The sequence below is a fragment of the Engystomops pustulosus genome, chromosome 5 (genome assembly GCF_040894005.1).
Source record: "Engystomops pustulosus chromosome 5, aEngPut4.maternal, whole genome shotgun sequence".
NCBI lineage: Eukaryota > Metazoa > Chordata > Amphibia > Anura > Leptodactylidae > Engystomops > Engystomops pustulosus.
This window is the reverse complement of record NC_092415.1, coordinates 80,726,044-80,746,419: the sequence shown is the minus strand read 5'-3', so window position 1 is coordinate 80,746,419 and position 20,376 is coordinate 80,726,044. Positions and strand designations below refer to the sequence as shown.

The 20,376-nt window shown below is 41.6% G+C and overlaps 2 protein-coding genes across 3 annotated transcripts in view; one reads left to right on the top strand and one right to left on the bottom strand.

The window, feature by feature from the left end:
- MYLK4 (myosin light chain kinase family member 4) overlaps positions 1–20,376 on the bottom strand; it is a 122,827-nt gene that overhangs the window by 98,797 nt on the left and 3,654 nt on the right. The window lies entirely within an intron of this gene.
- Positions 5,801–20,376, top strand: part of WRNIP1 (WRN helicase interacting protein 1) — a 54,987-nt gene continuing 40,411 nt past the window's right edge. Inside the window, exon 1 of one of the 2 annotated variants that reach the window (XM_072152471.1) lies at positions 5,801–6,623. In XM_072152471.1, coding sequence (XP_072008572.1) covers positions 6,051–6,623 — 573 coding nt within the window. In that variant the 5' untranslated portion in view covers positions 5,801–6,050. The remainder of the gene's footprint in view (positions 6,624–20,376) is intronic. The other variant, XM_072152470.1, reaches the window with a different exon arrangement.

Genomic DNA, 20,376 nt, shown 5'->3' with positions numbered 1-20,376 from the left:
GATTTGTTCTCTGTTTTGTCTCTCATAGTTGAGGTCTACCTATTGTCAGGATTCGGGATGTATGAATCCACTGGACCACCGCGGGAGGTGGTACTAGCCGACACAGGAACGCAGTAGACACACGAATGCAGGAGACACAGGGACGCATGAGACACAGGAACGCAGGATAATCGCTAGGGATTCTAAGGCTGTGAGGCACAAAGATCAGGCAGGGTGTGATGGGAGAGAAAGGCTTAAATAGCCTTCTGGGAAAAGGGCCAGCGCCAATTAATGGTGCGCTGGTCCTATACATTTCCTGAAGCTGGTGTACACGCGCCCTAGGAAACGGGGTTGCACGCATGGAGCTAGGACAAGATTCAGGAGCGGAGAAACGTGAGTGGCGCTGATGCTGCGGGCATTGAGGGGCACAGGTTAGCCGCTGGGCCACAATATGGGTTGCGGGAACACCTGTGACACCTATGATGTCAAATACAGGCCTGTCTGATCATTTTAAGTGGGAGACCTTGCAAAATTGGAGGCTGACTAAATATTTTTTACCCACTGTATAGACCATTAATTAAAACAGTTATGCAAAAAATATAGAAATCTAGTACAGGCAGTCCCCGGGTAACATACAAGATAGGGTCTGTAGGTTTGTTATTAAGTTGAATTTGTATGTAAGTCGGATCTGTATATTTTATCATTGTAATCCCAGCCAGAACTTTTTTGGTCTCTGGGACAATTGGATTTAAAAATGTTGGATTGTCATCAGAACCAGGATTCACAATAAAGCTTCATTACAGACACTTGTGATAACTGTTATAGCTGTTTATTGTAGCCTAGTACTAAAGTAAATTACCAATATCCAGAGGTTCGTTTGTAACTAGGGGTCGTATGTAAGTGGAGTGTTCTTAAGTAGGTGACCGCCTGTATCGCCGTAATCGTACTGAGCCATTGAATAAGCCATTAAATATTTTTCTTAGGGTATACGTGAACACAAAAAAAAAAAGAAAAAGTAAAAAATGAATGACAGATTTGATTTCTACAACCCTCCCACAAAAAAAGTTAATAGATTCAGCAATAGGACATGCAAAAATGCATCTCATCCCACAAATATAAGATCTTACATGGCAATTTTAGCGGAAAAACAAATATTTTATAGCTTACAAATGTGCGCGTGACATAAAAAGAAAATATCCAGACATTTTAAAAATTATGAAAACATAAAGGAGACATATGGGAAATGTAATGTAGTAACTAATTTGGGTGGTAAATCTGTCTATCTGAAAAGAAGATAATTTTGAATTTTTCAAAAAATTTGCCATTTACCACTAATGTGAAGTACACCATGTGACAAAAAATGAATCTCAAAATCACTTTGGTAAGTTAACCCTTTCCCAATGTGCGCTGTAATAGTGCGGGGTGCGGGTACCCTCTCCATAGCCGGGAAGTCTTTGCTGCATGTTGCAGCAAAGACTTGGCAGTAACACCAGCGATCAGTAGCATGGGTGTGCCATCTTGGTGACGATCAATGCTCCCGGTGACGTCATCAGGGGGCGGCAATCGGTCGCCATGAAAGCCTCCGGTCTTCCAAAGACCAGAGGCTGTTTCGTTTTAACCCATTCGTTACAATGTGTGATTTGCACATTTGAATGAATGAGGTGGAAAATCTCCATTTAGTCCCATACTGTATTATGGCAGTATATGCTAGCATCGATCAGACAACCTAGGGTTAAAGTACCCTAGGGAGTCTAAAAAAGAGTAAAAGTAAAAATAAAATAAAATTGTAACAAAAAAAAAAATCAAATCACCCCCTTTCCCTAGAACTGATATAAATATACACTCACTGGCCACTTTATTAGGTACACCTGTCCAACTGCTCGTTAAAACTTAATTTCTAATCAGCCAATCACGTGGCGGCAACGCAGTGCATTTAGGCATGTAGACATGGTCAAGACAATCTCCTGCAGTTCAAACCGAGCATCAGTATGGGGAAGAAAGGTGATTTGAGTGCCTTTGAACGTGGCATGGTTGTTGGTGCCAGAAGGGCTGGTCTGAGTATTTTAGAAACTGCTGATCTACTGGGATTTTCACGCACAACCATCTCTAGGGTTTACAGAGAATGGTCCGAAAAAGAAATAACATCCAGTGAGCGGCAGTTCTGTGGGCGGAAATGCCTTGCTGATGCCAAAGGTCAGAGGAGAATGGGCAGACTGGTTTGAGCTGATAGAAAGGCAACAGTAACTCAAATCGCCACCCGTTACAACCAAGGTAGGAAGAAGAGCATCTTTGAACACACAGTACGTCGAACTTTGAGGCAGATGGGCTACAGCAGCCGAAGACCACACCGGGTGCCACTCCTTTCAGCTAAGAACAGGAAACTGAGGCTACAATTTGCACAAGCTCATCGAAATTGGACAGTAGAAGATTGGAAAAACGTTGCCTGGTCTGATGAGTCTCGATTTCTGCTGCAACATTCGGATGGTAGGGTCAGAATTTGGCGTTAACAACATGAAAGCATGGATCCATCCTGCCTTGTATCAACGGTTCAGGCTGGTGGTGGTGGTGTCATGGTGTGGGGAATATTTTCTTGGCACTCTTTGGGCCACTTGGTACCAATTGAGCATCGTTGCAACGCCACAGCCTACCTGAGTATTGTTGCTGACCATGTCCATCCCTTTATGACCACAATGTACCCAACATCTGATGGCTACTTTCAGCAGGATAATGCGCCATGTCATAAAGCTGGAATCATCTCAGACTGGTTTCTTGAACATGACAATGAGTTCACTGTACTCATATGGCCTCCACAGTCACCAGATCTCAATCCAATAGAGAATCTTTGGGATGTGGTGGAACGGGAGATTTGCATCATGGATGTGCAGCCGACAAATCTGCGGCAACTGTGTGATGCCATCATGTCAATATGGACCAAAATCTCTGAGGAATGCTTCCAGCACCATGTTGAATCTATGCCACAAAGAATTGAGGCAGTTCTGAAGGCAAAAGGGGGTCCAACCCGTTACTAGCATGGTGTACCTAATAAAGTGGCCGGTGAGTGTAAATAAACAGTAAAAATCATAAACACATTAGATATCACCGCATCCAAAAATACCTGATCTATCAAAATATAATAATGGTTTTTCACTGCTTTAAACCCTGTAACGGAAAATACTGTCCAAAGTCGAAAATGACACTTTTTTGCCATTTTGAAAAATATAAAAAATTCTATAAAAAGTGATCAAAAGGTCATGCATCGTAAAAATGGTAGCATCAAAAACGTCATCAAAAGTCGCACAAAATGAAATCACCCACAGCTCTGTACACGAAAGTATGAAAAAGTTCTTAGCGCCAGAAAATGGCAAAATAAAAATAAAAAATTTCTACAGGAGGTTTAATTTTTGTAAATGTATAAAAACATTATGAAACCTATACACATTTGGTATCCCTGTGATCGTACCGACCCAAAGAATAAAGTAGACATGTCATTTGGGGCCTACAGTGAAAGACGTAAAATCCAAGCCCAGAAGAAAACGGTGCAAATGTGTTTTTTCACCATTTTCACTGCATTTGGAATTTTTTCTCGCTTCCCAGTACACGGCATGGAAGAATAAATACTATGAAGTGAAATTTGTTACGCAGAAAACAAGCCATCAAATAGCCCTTTACATGTAAAAATAAAAAAGTTATAGATTTTTGAAGATGGGGAGTGAAAAATGGAAATGAAAAAACAAAAAAGGGCCATGTAGTTCAAAAGTTATAACCATATAAAGTGACCCATGTCAGATTACGATAATGGAGCTGAGCCTCAAAGAGAACCTGTCAGGCAAATAAACCCCCTAAACTAAATATATTTTCATAAAGCACTGGCCCTATCCCTTCATTGTCTCTCTACATGCCTGTAAACAATAAACAATCAGGTACTAAAGCTGAATGCATATGACCTGAGATGGGTCTAATGAGTCATTATTATATACAGCTGTCCAGCTTATTCATGAATATGAGCCACAACCACACTTCCAGTGCTTGACTGACAGCTGTATAATGATGTGACACTCCTGGCGCTGGATCCTCTATGTCAGTGGTGGCGAACCTATGGCACTGGTGCCAGAGGTGGCACTCGGAGCCCTTTCTGTGGGCACTCAGGCCATCACCAGAGATGACTCCAGGTATCTTCCTGCAGTCCCAGACATCCCGGGACTTGCTGTGCACAGAGCTATTTTAAAGTGACAGAGCTACCTGGGACTGCTGGAGGAGTGGGAAGATGTGGATGGATCTGGATTATCATTGTAGCTCCTGTTCCGGCCCTGACAATGCTTCCTGTTTATAGGACTCTGGAGGGAAGCTACAATGTTCATCCAAATTTCTTCAAATTTCTTTAGGGGCTGATGGCTGATATGAATGAAAGCTGTGACAGAGCACTGAGTATAAGTCATTAATTACATTTCTGTGTTGGCACTTTGCGATAAATTAGTTGGGTCTTAGTTGTAGTTTGGGCACTTGGTTTTTAAAAGGTACGCCATCACTGCTCTATGTGCTTCCTGGTGCTGGCGCCTCCTGCAGCCTGTGTGTGTATGAGATACTCCTATACACATAATTGACAGCGTCTCACACATGTGTATAGAAGAACAGAGCATGTCAGCAGATAAAGCACAGACACTAGAAATACTTTACTATATATTACACACAGACACGAACAGGGGGAGACAAGGGAAGGGGTAACAAGGGTAACATCATTTTCTCTCTTCACGTGCCCAGCCTAATTTACATAATAAAGAAAATATGATTTTACAATGATGAATGTAGGAATTCACTAGATAAAGGCTAGGATGGGATTCTTGTGAAAAGAGGTAATGGTGACAGAATTCGTTACAGAGACCTGAAGACAGGTAGGTGTCCTTTAAGCTATAAACTGACAGTGTCCTTAAGGGGTTAATGCAAGACACCACATGCTGATTATCAATTTAGCCGTACCGAGCCTCGCTCCTGGGCGCATTTACTAAAAACACCTTGGTGCACCTTTGACACAGGGTGTGCGACACATTTCTGCTGAACTTGGGTCGCATGGTCCGACTGAGCGCCGGAATGCCCATTTCAGTGCACGAATTTGTGTAGTGAAGCCACAACACAAAAGGGTCACATGCAACATATATGTGGCGAATACACTTCTTAAATACATGTACAAAAAAGAATAATGTGCAAAGTCTGCCAGAAAACTGGCACAAGAGTCTTACTAAATGTGCCCCATTGTGTTTGTAAACATAATGCATGTGACATGGGTACATTCATATGGTGGAACTTCTGTGAGGTAAAATCTGCCTTGTACTTGCTGATTTTCCATTTAAAGTGCCGCTAAACCAAATACTCTTATATGAATCTGGTATTAGGGTAACCATCTTCTCATCAACTCAAAAATAGCAGCCATAATGGAGAGAAGACTTAAAAAAAACAGCGTTTGTAGTGAACACCTGAGGCCGGATTCCCAGGTTTTTGTTTTTTTAAACACATCCAAAGTACAAGTAGGAGGGGGTTTGGCCAAAAATTGTCCCACAATGTTTCATGCATATTACTGTGGGGAATCCGCTGTGTGTGCACACATCATTATTTTTGTAGCAGGTGCAAATAAAACTGCCAGCATAATGCAATATTCCATTGCATTACACTGTAATGTGGTCTCTATGGGACATGTAGTTTCTTCACAGTATACAGGATGCGTGACAGAAAATATTCCCCGTGATAAAACGCAGCATTGCTATCCTCTATATAGAATAACAAGCCCTCCTGATATAACATTGCATTGTCGCAGGACGGGTCGGGACTACATCTCCCATAGTGCTCGGGTTTACAGCGCCACATGACCTATTGAGGAGGAGGAGGAGGAGGAGGAAGTAGAGCGGCTGTGCGGGCAGGATAACGCGGGAGTACAGTGTGTACATGTCCCGGCGTGTCACTAGAGTAGCGGGACATTGCTGTGGTGCGCTATAGACTGGGACTACACACTGCTGCACATACTACATCTAGTTACTATTCTGTAGCCCTGCTTGGTCAGGTGTTGGCAGAGGTCCTGCAGCATGGCGCATGTGGCAGGAGAGTCGGGGGCATCACAGCAGGGCAGTGCAGCTGGCTCACTGACGTGCCCAGTTTGTGCCCTAGAGGTGCCTGCTTTGGAAATCAATACCCATCTTGACACCTGCCTAGAAAAGCCCAGTGGAGTTGCAGCTAAGAAGAGGCGCCTATCCCCAGAGGAGGAGGAGGGCACCAGTGACTGTTCCCATAGTCCAGGGAAGCCACTGGTATTTGGAGGACCCAATTTTCCTATGTTCCATAAACCTGCGGTCAGTGAGCGAGTACCACAACAAACGCCATCTAAGGCTCCTTTCTTTTCAAAAAGGACAGAGGCAAAACAGGAAGTAAATGCCATCTCCACTTGTGAAACCCCAAATCCATCTGGGAACAAGCAGAAAGATGTGAACTTGGTAGAGAAATTAAACGGGAAACCGCTAGCTGATAAGATGAGGCCATGTACGTTAGAGGACTACATGGGTCAGAACAAAGTCCTGGGAGAGGATACAATGCTCAGAAAACTGCTCCAAGCCAATGACATCCCATCATTTATACTGTGGGGTCCTCCTGGTTGTGGCAAGGTTTGTATGTCTCATATCTGAAACCTGAATACATAGTATGATCTGTCGCCATCTACACTACAGTCAAGGTCTGTTAACTCTGGTCTCCAAGTTCCAGGATTATTAAATTACAGATGAGGGCAGAGGCAGGCAGAAGAAATCTACCATCAGATGTACTTCTGATAGTAGATTCCTCATAGTAGGTTTCCATTAAATATTGGATTCAGAAAAATGCTGCTTCTGATCTTTTGAGTGTTTTGGATAGTGTGTAATAATCTTTTGTAATCACAAAACACTTTATGTATATAATAAAAGGCTCTTCAAAATTTCAGTCATGGAGATGTCCATGACAATATTTGCCTGGAGTCTGACTTCACACGTCAGCAGGTCCGGAGTCTGCAACCACGTCTAAAGAGCAGGTGCAGGACCCTAGGATGAAAGGAGATGCGGATTATTACCGCTTTTCCGCTCCTCACAGCATCGCGCTGCAGAGAGGAGCAGAACCAGCACTGCCGCCAGCCCTATAGACACGCCAGTCATGTGTCTGCTGTGTCTAATACCTATGACCCAGTCCAGCTCTGATCAACATCAGATGCCCCAGTAGAAGGGGAAAACTTGTAAAACAAAATGTAAAAAAAAAAATTATGACCTCATGGGGGACATATAAAGTAAATGCACACATACACAAAAAATATTCAGAAATATTCAGAAAAATACATTTGCATTTCCCCATATAATTAAAAAAAAAATCCCCCGCTACGCTACAAATTAATTGCCATCGTCGACCTTATACATATTATATTAAAATGACCAAAACAAAATAGGGAATTCATTAATAATGTTCATTTTGAGTTACCATATATACTCGAGTATAAGCCTAGGTTTTGAGCACAAAAAAATGTGCTGAAAACCCTAACTCGGCTTATACTTGAGTAAAAAAAATTATAGGTTTTACCAGGTTTTTGTGGTAAAATTAGGGGCCTCTGCTTATACTCGAGTATATACGGTAATTTGAAAATCAAAAAACATGTACTATAATTTACAAAAAACTTTTAACCCCCAAATAAAACTATAAATGAAAAAAAATCTGTAAACTATTATTACGTTTTAACTATCACTATGTGTTCAGAAAAAAACCGCAGCAAAAAATTTAAAGGTAACAAGCAAAAAAGAGTTATGACCCTTAAAATGCAGCGTACGAAAATTTACCAAAAATGCTCCGGTCACTAGAGCCCAAGGGGTTAATTCCAGCAAGAGGCCATTGCATGGTTTCTAAACAAATATGGGGTAAAATGGTGTATGGAGAGTGTATACTGTATCTATTTATTTAACTTTTTATGATATTGATAGATTTGTGCATTTACAAAATCTCTGAAAGGAAACATAACATTTAAAAATGCCCATTCTGACCCACAAATACCGTAACACAGGTCACAGGTCAGATTGAACTGGTTCAGGAAGATGGCTTGAATAGTCCCAGCAGCTGCTCTATTCGCCTGGAGATCGATTCTTATATTGTGCTGATTAGCCTTCAGCACTTCTGTGTCTGTCATACAGCGCACACCACGGTCCGCCATTAACATAATTATGCACGCCCTTTGCGTTTGTCATCGCTGCTCCTTTCACTCAGTTTCTCCCTTCCGAGAGCTGATGACATCGCCAAGCTCTCAGGAACACGAGCGCATGCACATCTTCATCTCAGATCGCTATAGATATATTGATCTAAACTCACCCCCACAGTCTCCTGTACGAAGCGCTACATCCGGAGTAAGATAATGAGTTTTATTGGTATTTTTGACAACGCGTTTCAACACCGTAACGGTGTCTTCATCAGGTCAGAGACTGCAGGAGGGGGGGGGGTGAGGGTCCTGCAGGAGGGATGGCAGTGATAGATCTCTGGCCAGCGACCAAACTGTTATGTTCCAGTGCCGCAGGGAGACGGCTGCGTGCTGGCAGTGGTGCGGTTACTCTTTCTGGACTACCATCCAGCTCCGGGGCTAGACGCTGCAACTCCACCGTGACCTGAAAAGCTATCCCCCCCCTATTGGTGCACACACTCTTAGGCGCCTCGCTCAAAGAAATCCCCCAACACAATTTTTTACTCTAATCTCTATTTTGTAAGATCGGAGGCCATGGATAACCAATATAAAAAGTTTACCACAGTCACATTGCCAGGATCTATGACTCGGTGTCCCTTGTTTATCATGATTGATTTTGATTCACAAACTGATGGTAGATTTTCTTTAACCCCTTTGTGTCTATGCCATTTTAGACCTTTAGGACCAGGCCTGATTTTTAAAATTTGCCCTGTGTCATTATAGGAGGTTACAACTTTTTGACACTTTAACTTAACCAGGGGATTTTGAGATTGTTTTACCGTCACACATTGTACTTCAAAGTAATATTAAAATTTTGATGATATCTTTTGTGTTTAGTTATGAAAAAAATTGAAATTTGGCAAAAATTTCTAAAATTTCTTCATTTTCATAGTTCAAAATGTTCTGCTTTTCAGGCAGATAGTCATAGCACCCAAGTAACTTTATAACTAACATTTCCCGAATGTCTGCTTTATATCGGCATAGGGTTTTATGCCTCCTCTCTCTTTTCTAGGTTGTTAGGAGGTTCCGAATTTTGGGAGCAATTTTTCGCATTTTTAGGAAAAACGCCAAAACCCTTATTTAGAGGCGCCTGCTCAGCTTTAACTGACTTTGAGAGGCCTAAACAGCAGTAAACCCCCATAAATTATGCCATTTTAGAAACTACACCCCTCAATGTGTAAAAAATCAACTTTAAGAAGTATGTTAACCCTTTAGATGCTTCACAGTGGTTAAAACAAAATGGAGGTGTAATTTACAAGCTGTCATTTTTTCTAGACAATATATTAATTTTGGCCAAAAATTAAACCGTCACAAAGTATTAAATGACAAAAAACTCCACAAAGTTTGATACCCAACGTCTCCCGAGTCAGAGGATGCCCCATATGTGGTGGTGACTGCTGTACGGCCGCACGGCCGGGCATAGAACGGAAGGAGGCACCATTCAGAGCAGATCTGCAATGTCACATCTTACAGGCTATAAAATGTTTATTTTTTTGTAATTTGGACATATGGGGGATCATTTTTTTGTGGATGAGATCCACTTTTCAGGTACATCATTTACGGGGGGGCTCAATAGCTAATAATCAGATTTTATTAACTCTTTCTTGGTGGTGGTTAAAAAAATCATTCTTGTTTATGGTTTTTAGCATTTTTTCCCCCCCCCGACGTTCACCGTACCATAAAAATAATGTGTTATCTTTATTCTACGGGTCATCACGATTACGGTGATACCCCATTTATATGGCTTTTTTATGGTTAACTTTTTTGCAGAATATAGAACTCATTTTGTGAGAAATTTGCTTGTTTTTGTATCGCCATGTAACAATGGGCAGAACATTTATATTTTTTTGTTTACAGCGCTGGTTTAGAGCTTATTTTTTGCGGGACAAGCTGTACTTTTTCTTGGTATCATGTTGGGGTACATTTTACTTTTTGATCACTTTTTATGCACTTTTTATGCGGTCAGATGTGAAAATTTAATCATTTTTGTGAGGTTTTTTTGTGTGTTTTTTTTACGGCGTTCACCGTACGGGTTCAGTGACCATTTTATTTTATTGTACGGGTTGTTACGGACGTTGTGATACCCAATATGTTGTGTTTTTTTGGTGATTTTAATTTTTTTTTATGTTTTATTTGATTACTGCATGGGACGGGACTTAAGGGGACTTTTATTCTTTTTAAATAATTTTTTTTTAGTTGCACCTTTTTTTTTAACTTTTTTTTTACTGTTTTATTTTGTCCCAGGGTGGGACATGAACAAGTGATCATTTGATCACTTGTTCATTGTAATATGCTGCAATACTAATGTATTGCAGCATATTACATAGTCAGCCTATGCATTCTGCATAGGCTGACAGCTGCACTGTTAGATCGTGCACAGTGCACAATCCTAGCAGGCAGCTGCCATAGGCAGCCCAGGGGACCTGATCGGGCCTCAGGGTTGCCATGGCAACGATCAGCACCTCCGTGCCCTGCACGGAGGGTGCCGATCGTCGCACCGATGCACCATAGACGCCGCGGTCACTATGACCGCGGCGTCTATAGGGTTAAACAGTCGGGATCGCGATAGTCGCGATCCCGGCTGTTACTGCGGGATCCCAGCTACCGCGTACCGCTGGGATCCCGCGGCGATCGCAAGGGCTCAGCTTCTGAGCCCGGGTGATTGCCATGACGTGATACTACGTCAAGGTGCGGGAACTACCCGCATCCTATGACGTAGTATCACGTCAAGGTGCGGGAAGGGGTTAAATTACGTCATTCATTTCCTGCAACCTAACCCCTGTGAAATGCCTAAATGGTTAAAACACTTTTTAAAAGTGGGTTTATATATGTTGTGGGGTGTAGTTTCTATAATGGGGTTTTGCTATTATTTAGGCCTGTCAAAGTCACTTGAAAGCTTAGCCAAGATTTGGCTATTTTCATGAAAATTAGATAGAAAGTGTGTGTGTGTTCGTTCGTTCGTCCTGGAATGCAACGTCCCCAGTAAAGGGGACTTGGCTGGGCCAGAAAATAACCTGTGTGCAAGAAAATTCAATATTAGAGTGAAGCAAACTAGACCAACTAATAGGAGGCACAAAGTACGACTTACCAGTCTTGTACTGCAGGAGATTAATCATCCAGCATCAGACTCTGTGATTAATCTGACGCAGCAGAGACTTGTCGAGTTTAGCTATGCACTGGTCTAAAGACTGACACATTAATACATCTGCCCCAAATGTGTGTTGAGAAAACACCCGCATACTGTATGTTAAAGAGAACCCGTCATGCAAAATAACCCCCTAAACTAAATATATTTTCATAAACTGCCATCAGAGAGCATTGCCTCTATCCCTTCATTGTCCCTCTACATGCCTGTAAACTTAAGCAATGAGGTCCTAAAGCTGTATGCAAATGACCTGTGAAATGTCCAATGAAGCATTAGCATATTCAAGCTGTCCACTCTATTCATGAGTGGGAGGCACAGCAACACCCCCAGTGCATGACTGACAGCCTGTATAATGATGTGAGGCTGTATAATGATGTGCTTCCTGGTGCTGGTGGCCACGCCCCCTGCAGCCTGTGTGTGCATGTGTGTGTGTATAGGAGAGATACAGCAGCTCCAGGCAGCCATGTTACAGCAGAACATGTCAGATTCATGTGTAGCTGAGGTCTGTGTCTCTCACCTGTGTATTAGGAGGATGCAGCATGTCAGCAGATGCAGCACACACACTAGCCATGCTTTACTATACATTACACACAGGCATGAGCAGGGGGAGGAGAGGGGAGGGGTAACAAGGGTGACATCACTGCCTCTGACCATGTGACCAGCCTCATTTACATGATAAAGAATAGATGATTTTACAATGATTAATGTATGAAATAACTAGATAAAGGCTGGGATGGGATCCTTGTGAGCTGCTCCAACAGGTAGTAGTGACAGGACTAGTGACACAGACCTGATGACAGGTGTCCTTTAAAGCCTTCCAAAGTTATAACTGGCTTCAGTGGAAAGAGTTTAAATGCAATTATTGGTGTAGACAGCAGAGGGCACTCTAATACTAGTTTCATAATAATAATAATAATAATCATCTTTATATAGCACCATCATATTCCGTAGTGCTTTACAAATCATAGGGGACATATACTAATTAAATACTACATTACAGAGTACAAACAGTCATATGGAACAATTGGGGTGAGGGCCCTGCTCGTAAGAGCTTTGTTTCATGCAAACAAAGCATAAAATGTCAGGAGTTTCATCAGCAAAATTAGATGAGTATTATTCACCCAATTTCATTAAGTTTTCTATATGTGTATGTTTGGTGTATTGGCTTTGAATGTTAGTTGCATGTCAGGTTTTTTTTCATATGCACTATAAAAACTGATGTGCTTTTTTATAGCAGTAAATTAGTGTAAAATTGGTAACACTGGAATGGTGCATTGAACCATTAACTTGAATGGATGCATTTGTTGTGTTAGAATGAATAAAACTAGGACATGCTGAGATGTTCTCTGCTTGCACAGATGCAACAAACACTTTAAGGACCGAGCATGTTTGTGTACAGCCGGCCTCACTGAAATGATTTGTTAAGGGTTTTTTTTTTGTTTGTTTTCACAAAAAAAATCTATTACTGAGAGGGGACTGTCATATGTGAAGATGTGAATTGATAGTGACTCTCATGGCCTTTCATGGTGACAGAGGTAGTGTCACTTACTGTTTAGCAGATAAGCATGATTATTTATTGTTGGCACCTTCTCTGTAGTGTGTCCTTCCACAGCTGCTGGTTGAATGTCAACCACCCTTACGTTCCTGTGGTTCATCAGATAATTTTTGAGGTTAAAAGGACTCTGATGACGAGGGGCCGAGGGTTCTGTGCAACCCAGAATAAATAAAGACAGGTGGTAGAGTCCATGCTAAGCACTGGGAAGAGATCATATTAAAAAACTGGTGAAGATGGTATCACTTTAGAATTTGTTCTCCACACGTGCATATTGTAACTGTGGTCTAACATATAAAAATGTTTGTAACCATGGACGGATAAACCAATGTGATCACAGTAGATGGGTAACTACGGTATCTGTGCTCTTTAGCAGGACAAATGTTAAAATAAGGTGTCATGGTTTGATTATAGCGTCAGGGACCGAGATTTACTGAAAGAGTCTGAAGTTATAAAGTGCAACGTTAGATGAACAGTCTTATACTCTGCCAACTTTATCAAAGTATCTTCACCTCCTACCGTATATCTTGACTTGGTTCATATGACAAAAACTGTGCAAGGTTTTAACACACTGCAAACCTACACATGTTTCTATTACACCCTACTTTTTTGCAAGTTGTATATTTGTGTAAAAACTGCATGAATTCCTCGGGAAAATGTGGCACAAACAAATGTTACAATTTTTTATTTTTTGTGAATGTACAACTTTGTGGGGGCATGGACAAAGTTGAAGGACATTGGACCTAATCATATCGAAATGGATCATCCTGAGTTATCAAATTCGTGTTCATTAGCAGAGGCTGATAAAAAGAAAATACCATATTTTCTTTTCCTCGGCTCCTGTCACTGCCAGCCTCTTTGTATGGATAGGATGTAGCCGTGATTTCATGTTGAGTGCACTACTATACCTCAAAACCCACTTACTGTTAATATGAACATTTTGCATTTACCAAGACCTTTTAGTTTCCTTATTTTTAGTACTTTTAAATGATGATTGTGGAATAAAGTTTTTTTTTTTTTTTGCATTTTTATATATCCTTTTGCAAACACTTTTTATGGAGACCTTCTCTTTAAATATCGCATCCAAGCAGCCTGCACTTTTTGGAAAGCATTGTAGCATCAGTAGGAGAAACTAACATTAGTTTGAGGTATGATCTGGCAGTGTCTGATACTCTAGTATTTATTGCACAACATGTGCTAGAATATAATATGAGGAGGTTCTAAAGCCAGTTTTCTATTAACAGTATTGGCAGATATTTTTTCTTTTGTGATATTATATACTTGCCTGTTGAAGCATACAATCAATATTTTTATATTGATAACTTTGCCTATTTACAGTGCTCATTGTTGAGACCCGCACCTTTCTGTTGAACAGGCGTTGGGGACCCCTGTTTGAAAATTGCACGGAAATATGAGGCATGTTAAGCCACCCTTTCATTTACAGAAGCTATGGTGAAGGGGTCCCTTACCCCTGTTCTGAAGGTAGGTACGAGTTCTCAAGATGAGACCTACATCTACAGCATTCTTACCAAATTCTGTGAATTTGCCATTAATGTCTGAGAAAGGAACAGTTCACTGCTAATGCCCATGCACTTTTTAAGCCTAAAGCTTTATTCATATTAATATGCTGGGGGTTGTTAATATTGATGTACATAGTTTTTCTTTTCCTGATATGCAGCAGAGTCAACACTGTACTGTTGGCTCTGCTGCGTATAGTGGAAACGAGAACACTGTGTTCTCGTTTCTCGTTATACTGGCGGTCCCCGATTTAAGGACACCTGACTTACAGACAACCCCCTAGTTACAGATGGACGTTTCTCCCCACTGTGACCTCTGGTGAAGCTCTCTGGATGCTTTACTTTAGTCCCAGGCTGCACTTTTGTTCCCATGACAAGAAGAAATTTAGAAAATCCAGTTGTCACTGGGACAAAAAAAACTTTGTCTGGAGCTACAATTATAAAATATACAGTTCTGACTTGCAAACAAATTCAGCTTAAGAACAAACCCACAGAAACCCTCTTGTACGTAATTCGGGGCCTGCCTGTTTGTCAATATTATGCACAGAGTTTGATTTGTGGCGCGGCACTTGTCATGTCCTTGAATGCAACCTATGAAGCTCTAATTTTAGACCGATTGGTTGATAATTAAACCTTACAGAATCTAATTTGAGTTGCACCATTAGGGGACCTCAAAAAGATATTAACACCTTGCCGACCGACGCCGAACAATATTGTCTACGTGCAGCAAGGTGTGTAGGGAGAGAGCTCACGAGCTGAGCTCTCTCCATACACAGCAGGTAACGGCTGTATAAAACAGCCTTCACCCGCCTGTCACTGCCGTGGTCGGTGCTGGCACCGATCGCGGCAGTTAACCTGTTAAGTGCCGCGGTGGAACCCGACCGCGGCACCTAAATTACCGTTACATGGGTGTCACCATCTTGGATGGCCCAATGCCGCCCCCTGGAACGTCATCGGAGGGTGGCGATTGGTTGCTATGGCAGCCTAGAGTCTCATTGAGACTCGTAGGCTTGCCAGGTGCAATGATTTATAATAGCCAGCAGAGGGTAGGCTATTAAAAATCATTGTAAAATAGCTATATACTGCAATACAGTATTACTGCAGTATATAATATTAGCAATCGGACCCTGCAGGGTTAAATTACCCTGGAGGATCTAAAATAATGGTAAAAATGTAATTTTAAAAAAAAACAATGAAAAAATAGTAAAAAAAAGTAAAAGTTTAAATCACCCCCCTTTCCCTAGAACTGATACACTCACCGGCCACTTTATTAGGTACACCTGTCCAACTGCTCCTTAACACTTAATTTCTAATCAGCCAATCACATGGCGGCAACTCAGTGGATTTAGGCATGTATACATGGTCAAGACAATCTCCTGCGGTTCAAACCGAGCATCAGTATGGGGAAGAAAGGTGATTTGAGTGCCTTTGAACGTGGCATGGTTGTTGGTGCCAGAAGGGCTGGTCTGAGTATTTCAGAAACTGCTGATCTACTGGGATTTTCACGCACAACCATCTCTAGGGTTTACAGAGAATGGTCCGAAAAAGAAAAAACATCCAGTGAGCGGCAGTTCCGTGGGCGGAAATACCTTGTTGATGCCAGAGGTCAGAGGAGAATGGGCAGACTGGTTCGAGCTGATAGAAAGGCAACAGTGACTCAAACCGCCACCCGTTACAACCAAGGTAGGCAGAAGAGCATCTCTGAACGCACAGTACGTCGAACTTTGAGGCAGATGGGCTACAGCAGCAGAAGACCACACCGGGTGCCACTCCTTTCAGCTAAGAACAGGAAACTGAGGTTACAATTTGCACAAGCTCATCGAAATTGGACAGTAGAAGATTGGAAAAACGTTGCCTGGTCTGATGAGTCTCGATTTCTGCTGCAACATTCGGATGGTAGGGTCAGAATTTGGCGTCAACAACATGAAAGCATGAATCCATCCTGCCTTGTTTCAACGGTTCAGGCTGATGGTGGTGGTGACATGGTGTGGGAATATTTTCTTGGCACTCTTTGGGCCCCTTGGTACCAATTGAGCATCGTTGCAACGCCACAGCCTACCTGAGTATTGTTGCTGACCATGTCCATCCCTTTATGACCACAATGTACCCAACATCTGATGGCTACTTTTAGCAGGATAATGCGCCATGTCATAAAGCTGGAATCATCTCAGACTGGTTTCTTGATCATGACAATGAGTTCACTGTACTCAAATGGCCTCCACAGTCACCAGATCTCAATCCAATAGAGCATCTTTGGGATGTGGAGGAACGGGAGATTCGCGTCATGGATGAGCAGCCGACAAATCTGCGGCAACTGTGTGATGCCATCATGTCAATATGGACCAAAATCTCTGAGGAATGCTTCCAGCACCTTGTTGAATCTATGCCACGAAGAATTGAGGCAGTTCTGAAGGCAAAAGGGGGTCCAACCCGTTACTAGCATGGTGTACCTAATAAAGTGGCCGGTGAGTGTATAAATATAAATAAACAGTAAAAATCATAAACACATTAGGTATCATTGCGTCCAAAAATGTCCAATCTATCAAAATATATTAGCATTTTTTCCCAGTGTTTAACCCCGTAACGGAAATTGGCGTCCAAAGTTGAAAATGCCACTTTTTTGCCATTTTGAAAAACATAATTCTATAAAAAGTGATCATATAGCCCATATAGTGCTCAAAAAGAAAGCATTAAAAACATCATCAAAAGTCGCAAAAAATGACACCACCCACAGCTCCGTGCACTGAAGTATGAAAAAGTTATTTATGCCAGAACATGGCAAATGAAGAATTTTTTTTTTTGTACAGAAGGTTTTAATTTTTTTAAATGTATGAATACAGTAAAAAACTTGTACAAGTTTGGTATCCTCGTGATTGTACCGAGCCAAAGAATAAAATAGACATGTGATTTGGGGCGCTCAGTGAAACTGTAAAATCGAAGCCCACAAGAAAACGGTGTAAATGCGTTTTTTCATCATTTTCACTGCATTCTGAATTTTTTTCCCGCTTCCCAGTACACGGCATGGAATAATAAATACCATCACTATGAAGTTCAATTTGTTACACAGAAAACAAGCCCAAGCAGAGCTCTTTACATGGAAAAATAAAATCGTTACAGATTTTTGAAGGTGGGGAGTGAAAAATTAAAATGCAAAAATGAAAAAGGGCCACATCCCTAAGGGGTTAAAAGACATTTGCAAATTAAAGCTTAGTATACATCTAGATCAAAGTGTCTGTCACAAGCCACCTTGCCAGAATCTATTTAAAAAAAAAAAAAAAAATCACAGATGAAAATACCTTTGTGTTCTTGCAAAATGACTAACAACAAAATAAAAATTCAATAGACTATATTTTATTCCGTTTGTTTCCATCATTTTAAATATCTGTCACTTACAGAGACCAGATCTGAATGAAAGCTATAGCGTAAATAAACCTTTTCCAAATTGCATAAATGAATAGCACAGATAAGGGTAAATCGTGTAATATATTTTATTAAAGAAATATGTGCTGGTGTCCTTTTCTCCCTTTCTCTTTTCCTTTTTAAGCAGTTATGTAAATTATCTTTCTGCCCTATGCTGGTATACTCGAGACATGGTAATGTCATCAGCAATTTGCCTGATAAAACATTACCAGAATATTGTCAAGCTGCATAGCACCTTTTAGTTTTTGTGACTTTCATGGTCCTGTGTGGTGGCATCATCCAGAAAATCAACTTTGAAATGAGCTGTAACTTGGCTGTATAATATCAGGGAGGTGGAGAGTTTAACAATGAAGTCAAGGTGAGGAGCTCTGAACGCCTCCTCCTCTGTGATTCTGAAGATCAGGTCAATGATGTCTCTGGCTGCAGTACCATAAATAACAGTGAATGGGCTTTCTGAGAAAGAGAGAGCTTGACTTAAAGAGGACCTGTCACCCAATTTATTGGCCCTAGGAGCTGCTTACTAAAGTAATCAAACACCGCAGTGCTTTATACCGGAAACCTCCGGTAACGCTATCTGAACTGCTGCGGAGTACAGTTTAATTGTCGGACAGCTCGCACAGCGGTCCGATGTATTCATGAGGGGGTGAGGTTGGGGCATGGCTAAGGGCGGTGACTGCCGCCTAGCGCGCGGCAGTCACTGCCGGCCTATGGAATGAGCGGGGCGGTCCGGGGAAGAGGCTGCGCCTCAGACCGCCCCCCCTCATGAATACATCGGAATGCTTTACAAGCGGTCCGATGATTACATTGTACCTCGCCGCAGTGTTTGATGGCGTTACCGGAGGTTTCCAGTAACGCTATCACTCTAACACTGCAGTGTTTGGTCAAGCACTAGTACTACTTACTAAAGTAAGCAGCTCCTAGTGCCGAAAATTTAGGTGACAGGTCCTCTTTAAGTGACCTTTATTGAACCAATTTACATCTCCCTTCAAAGTTGTTTTTCTGGATGATGCTACCACAGTGGACCATGAAAGAAGCATGATCTGGAAGGTGTGAAGCTGCTTAAAGAGGACCTGGCACCCCCCAAAAAGATCCACACCATATATTGCGCAATCTCTCTCAGATGTGGCCGCGCTGCGCTTATTCACAGCGCCCGCTGGCTATTCTTACAGGTCCCTGCTGACTGGGGTGTAGAGGGGGAGTTGAACCTTAAGGGTCCAATTGTCCATACAATATACTACACATCATAACTGTCAGAATATATTGTGAATACACTACTCCTCTATTACAGATTCCCTCCGGCTGACTGTAATATTTGGCGAGGGGAGTCCATCTTTTAGTTTAAAGCCCACATAGCAGGTAAATGTTGGGTACAAGTTTTTCTTTTAGTATTTTTTATACAATTTGGTAATATCACATCCACCATGCTTGTGCTATACAGGGCAGCTGATTAGCTTTGGGTCACCTGTGCTTTATAGCTGTTAATACATTCATTTTACCATCGGTAATATTGGAGTCGTTCTCTATATATCAAAGTTGATGCATTATATTTCCTTTGTACAAAATCCTCAGAGGCAAAGACCATATTTGGGTTTTATGGGAAGCAAGGTTGGAGGAGGAGTTGGGTTATACCTGCCTTGTACTAGAAATCAGTAATATGACAGGAGTTGGTGAATAACCAGCAAATACGGGGAGACACTGAGGCTGGCGGCACACGTGGCGTTTTGGACCTGTTTTTGGTCCGTTTTTTAAGCAGTCCGTTTAATTAAGATAATTGGTAAAACCGGTCAAAAACGTATGTGTTTTCAAAAACCGCATGCTTTTTTTTTAACGGACTACTTAAAAACGGCCCAAAAACGGGTTCAAACCTCCACATGTGCCGCCGGCCTGAGGGTTGGGCTGTGCTGCGCCTAGTGCAGTGGAAGGAGAATTGTTTGGTCATATGATGTTGATGGTGGGGTGTACTTTTGTGGTGCTTTTTATCATATAAATGTTTTAATTATAAATGCTCTTATAATGGCACAATGTTGTTTCTATTGTAGAACTGCTGACACTTGTAAATGTATAGACTTGGATATTGCCACTTTGTTAGCCATGTTTCTTTAGCTTTTGCAGTGTTATGGGAATGTACAGTATCAGTAATGTTATATAAACTAGATATAGACATCTCTGCAAACACAGTTTCTTGCTACAGACAAATAGATTTTCTGAAAATATTGCTTCTAAAAATATGAAATTATGGTATAGCTGAAAGAGTGGCTTATTGTTATTCTCTTCTTCAGAGCTGCCCACAGCCTCGGGCTGAAGTGAACTCCAATGCACATAACTCATTTAAAGAGTTTGTGTACCAGGTGCTTTTACCTGACTCTGCATAATGCGTAGATATAGAGTTTAGAAAAACCCGGGTTGGTATAAGACCCGCTGCCCGAATAGGTCTGACACAGGTTGTATGGTTCAAGGTTAAGTTTATTTGTATGGTCAAAGGACTACGCGATTCTGGGGTGGTCTACCCCCTTCATCAGGTCCGTGATAGATACTAGGTAAA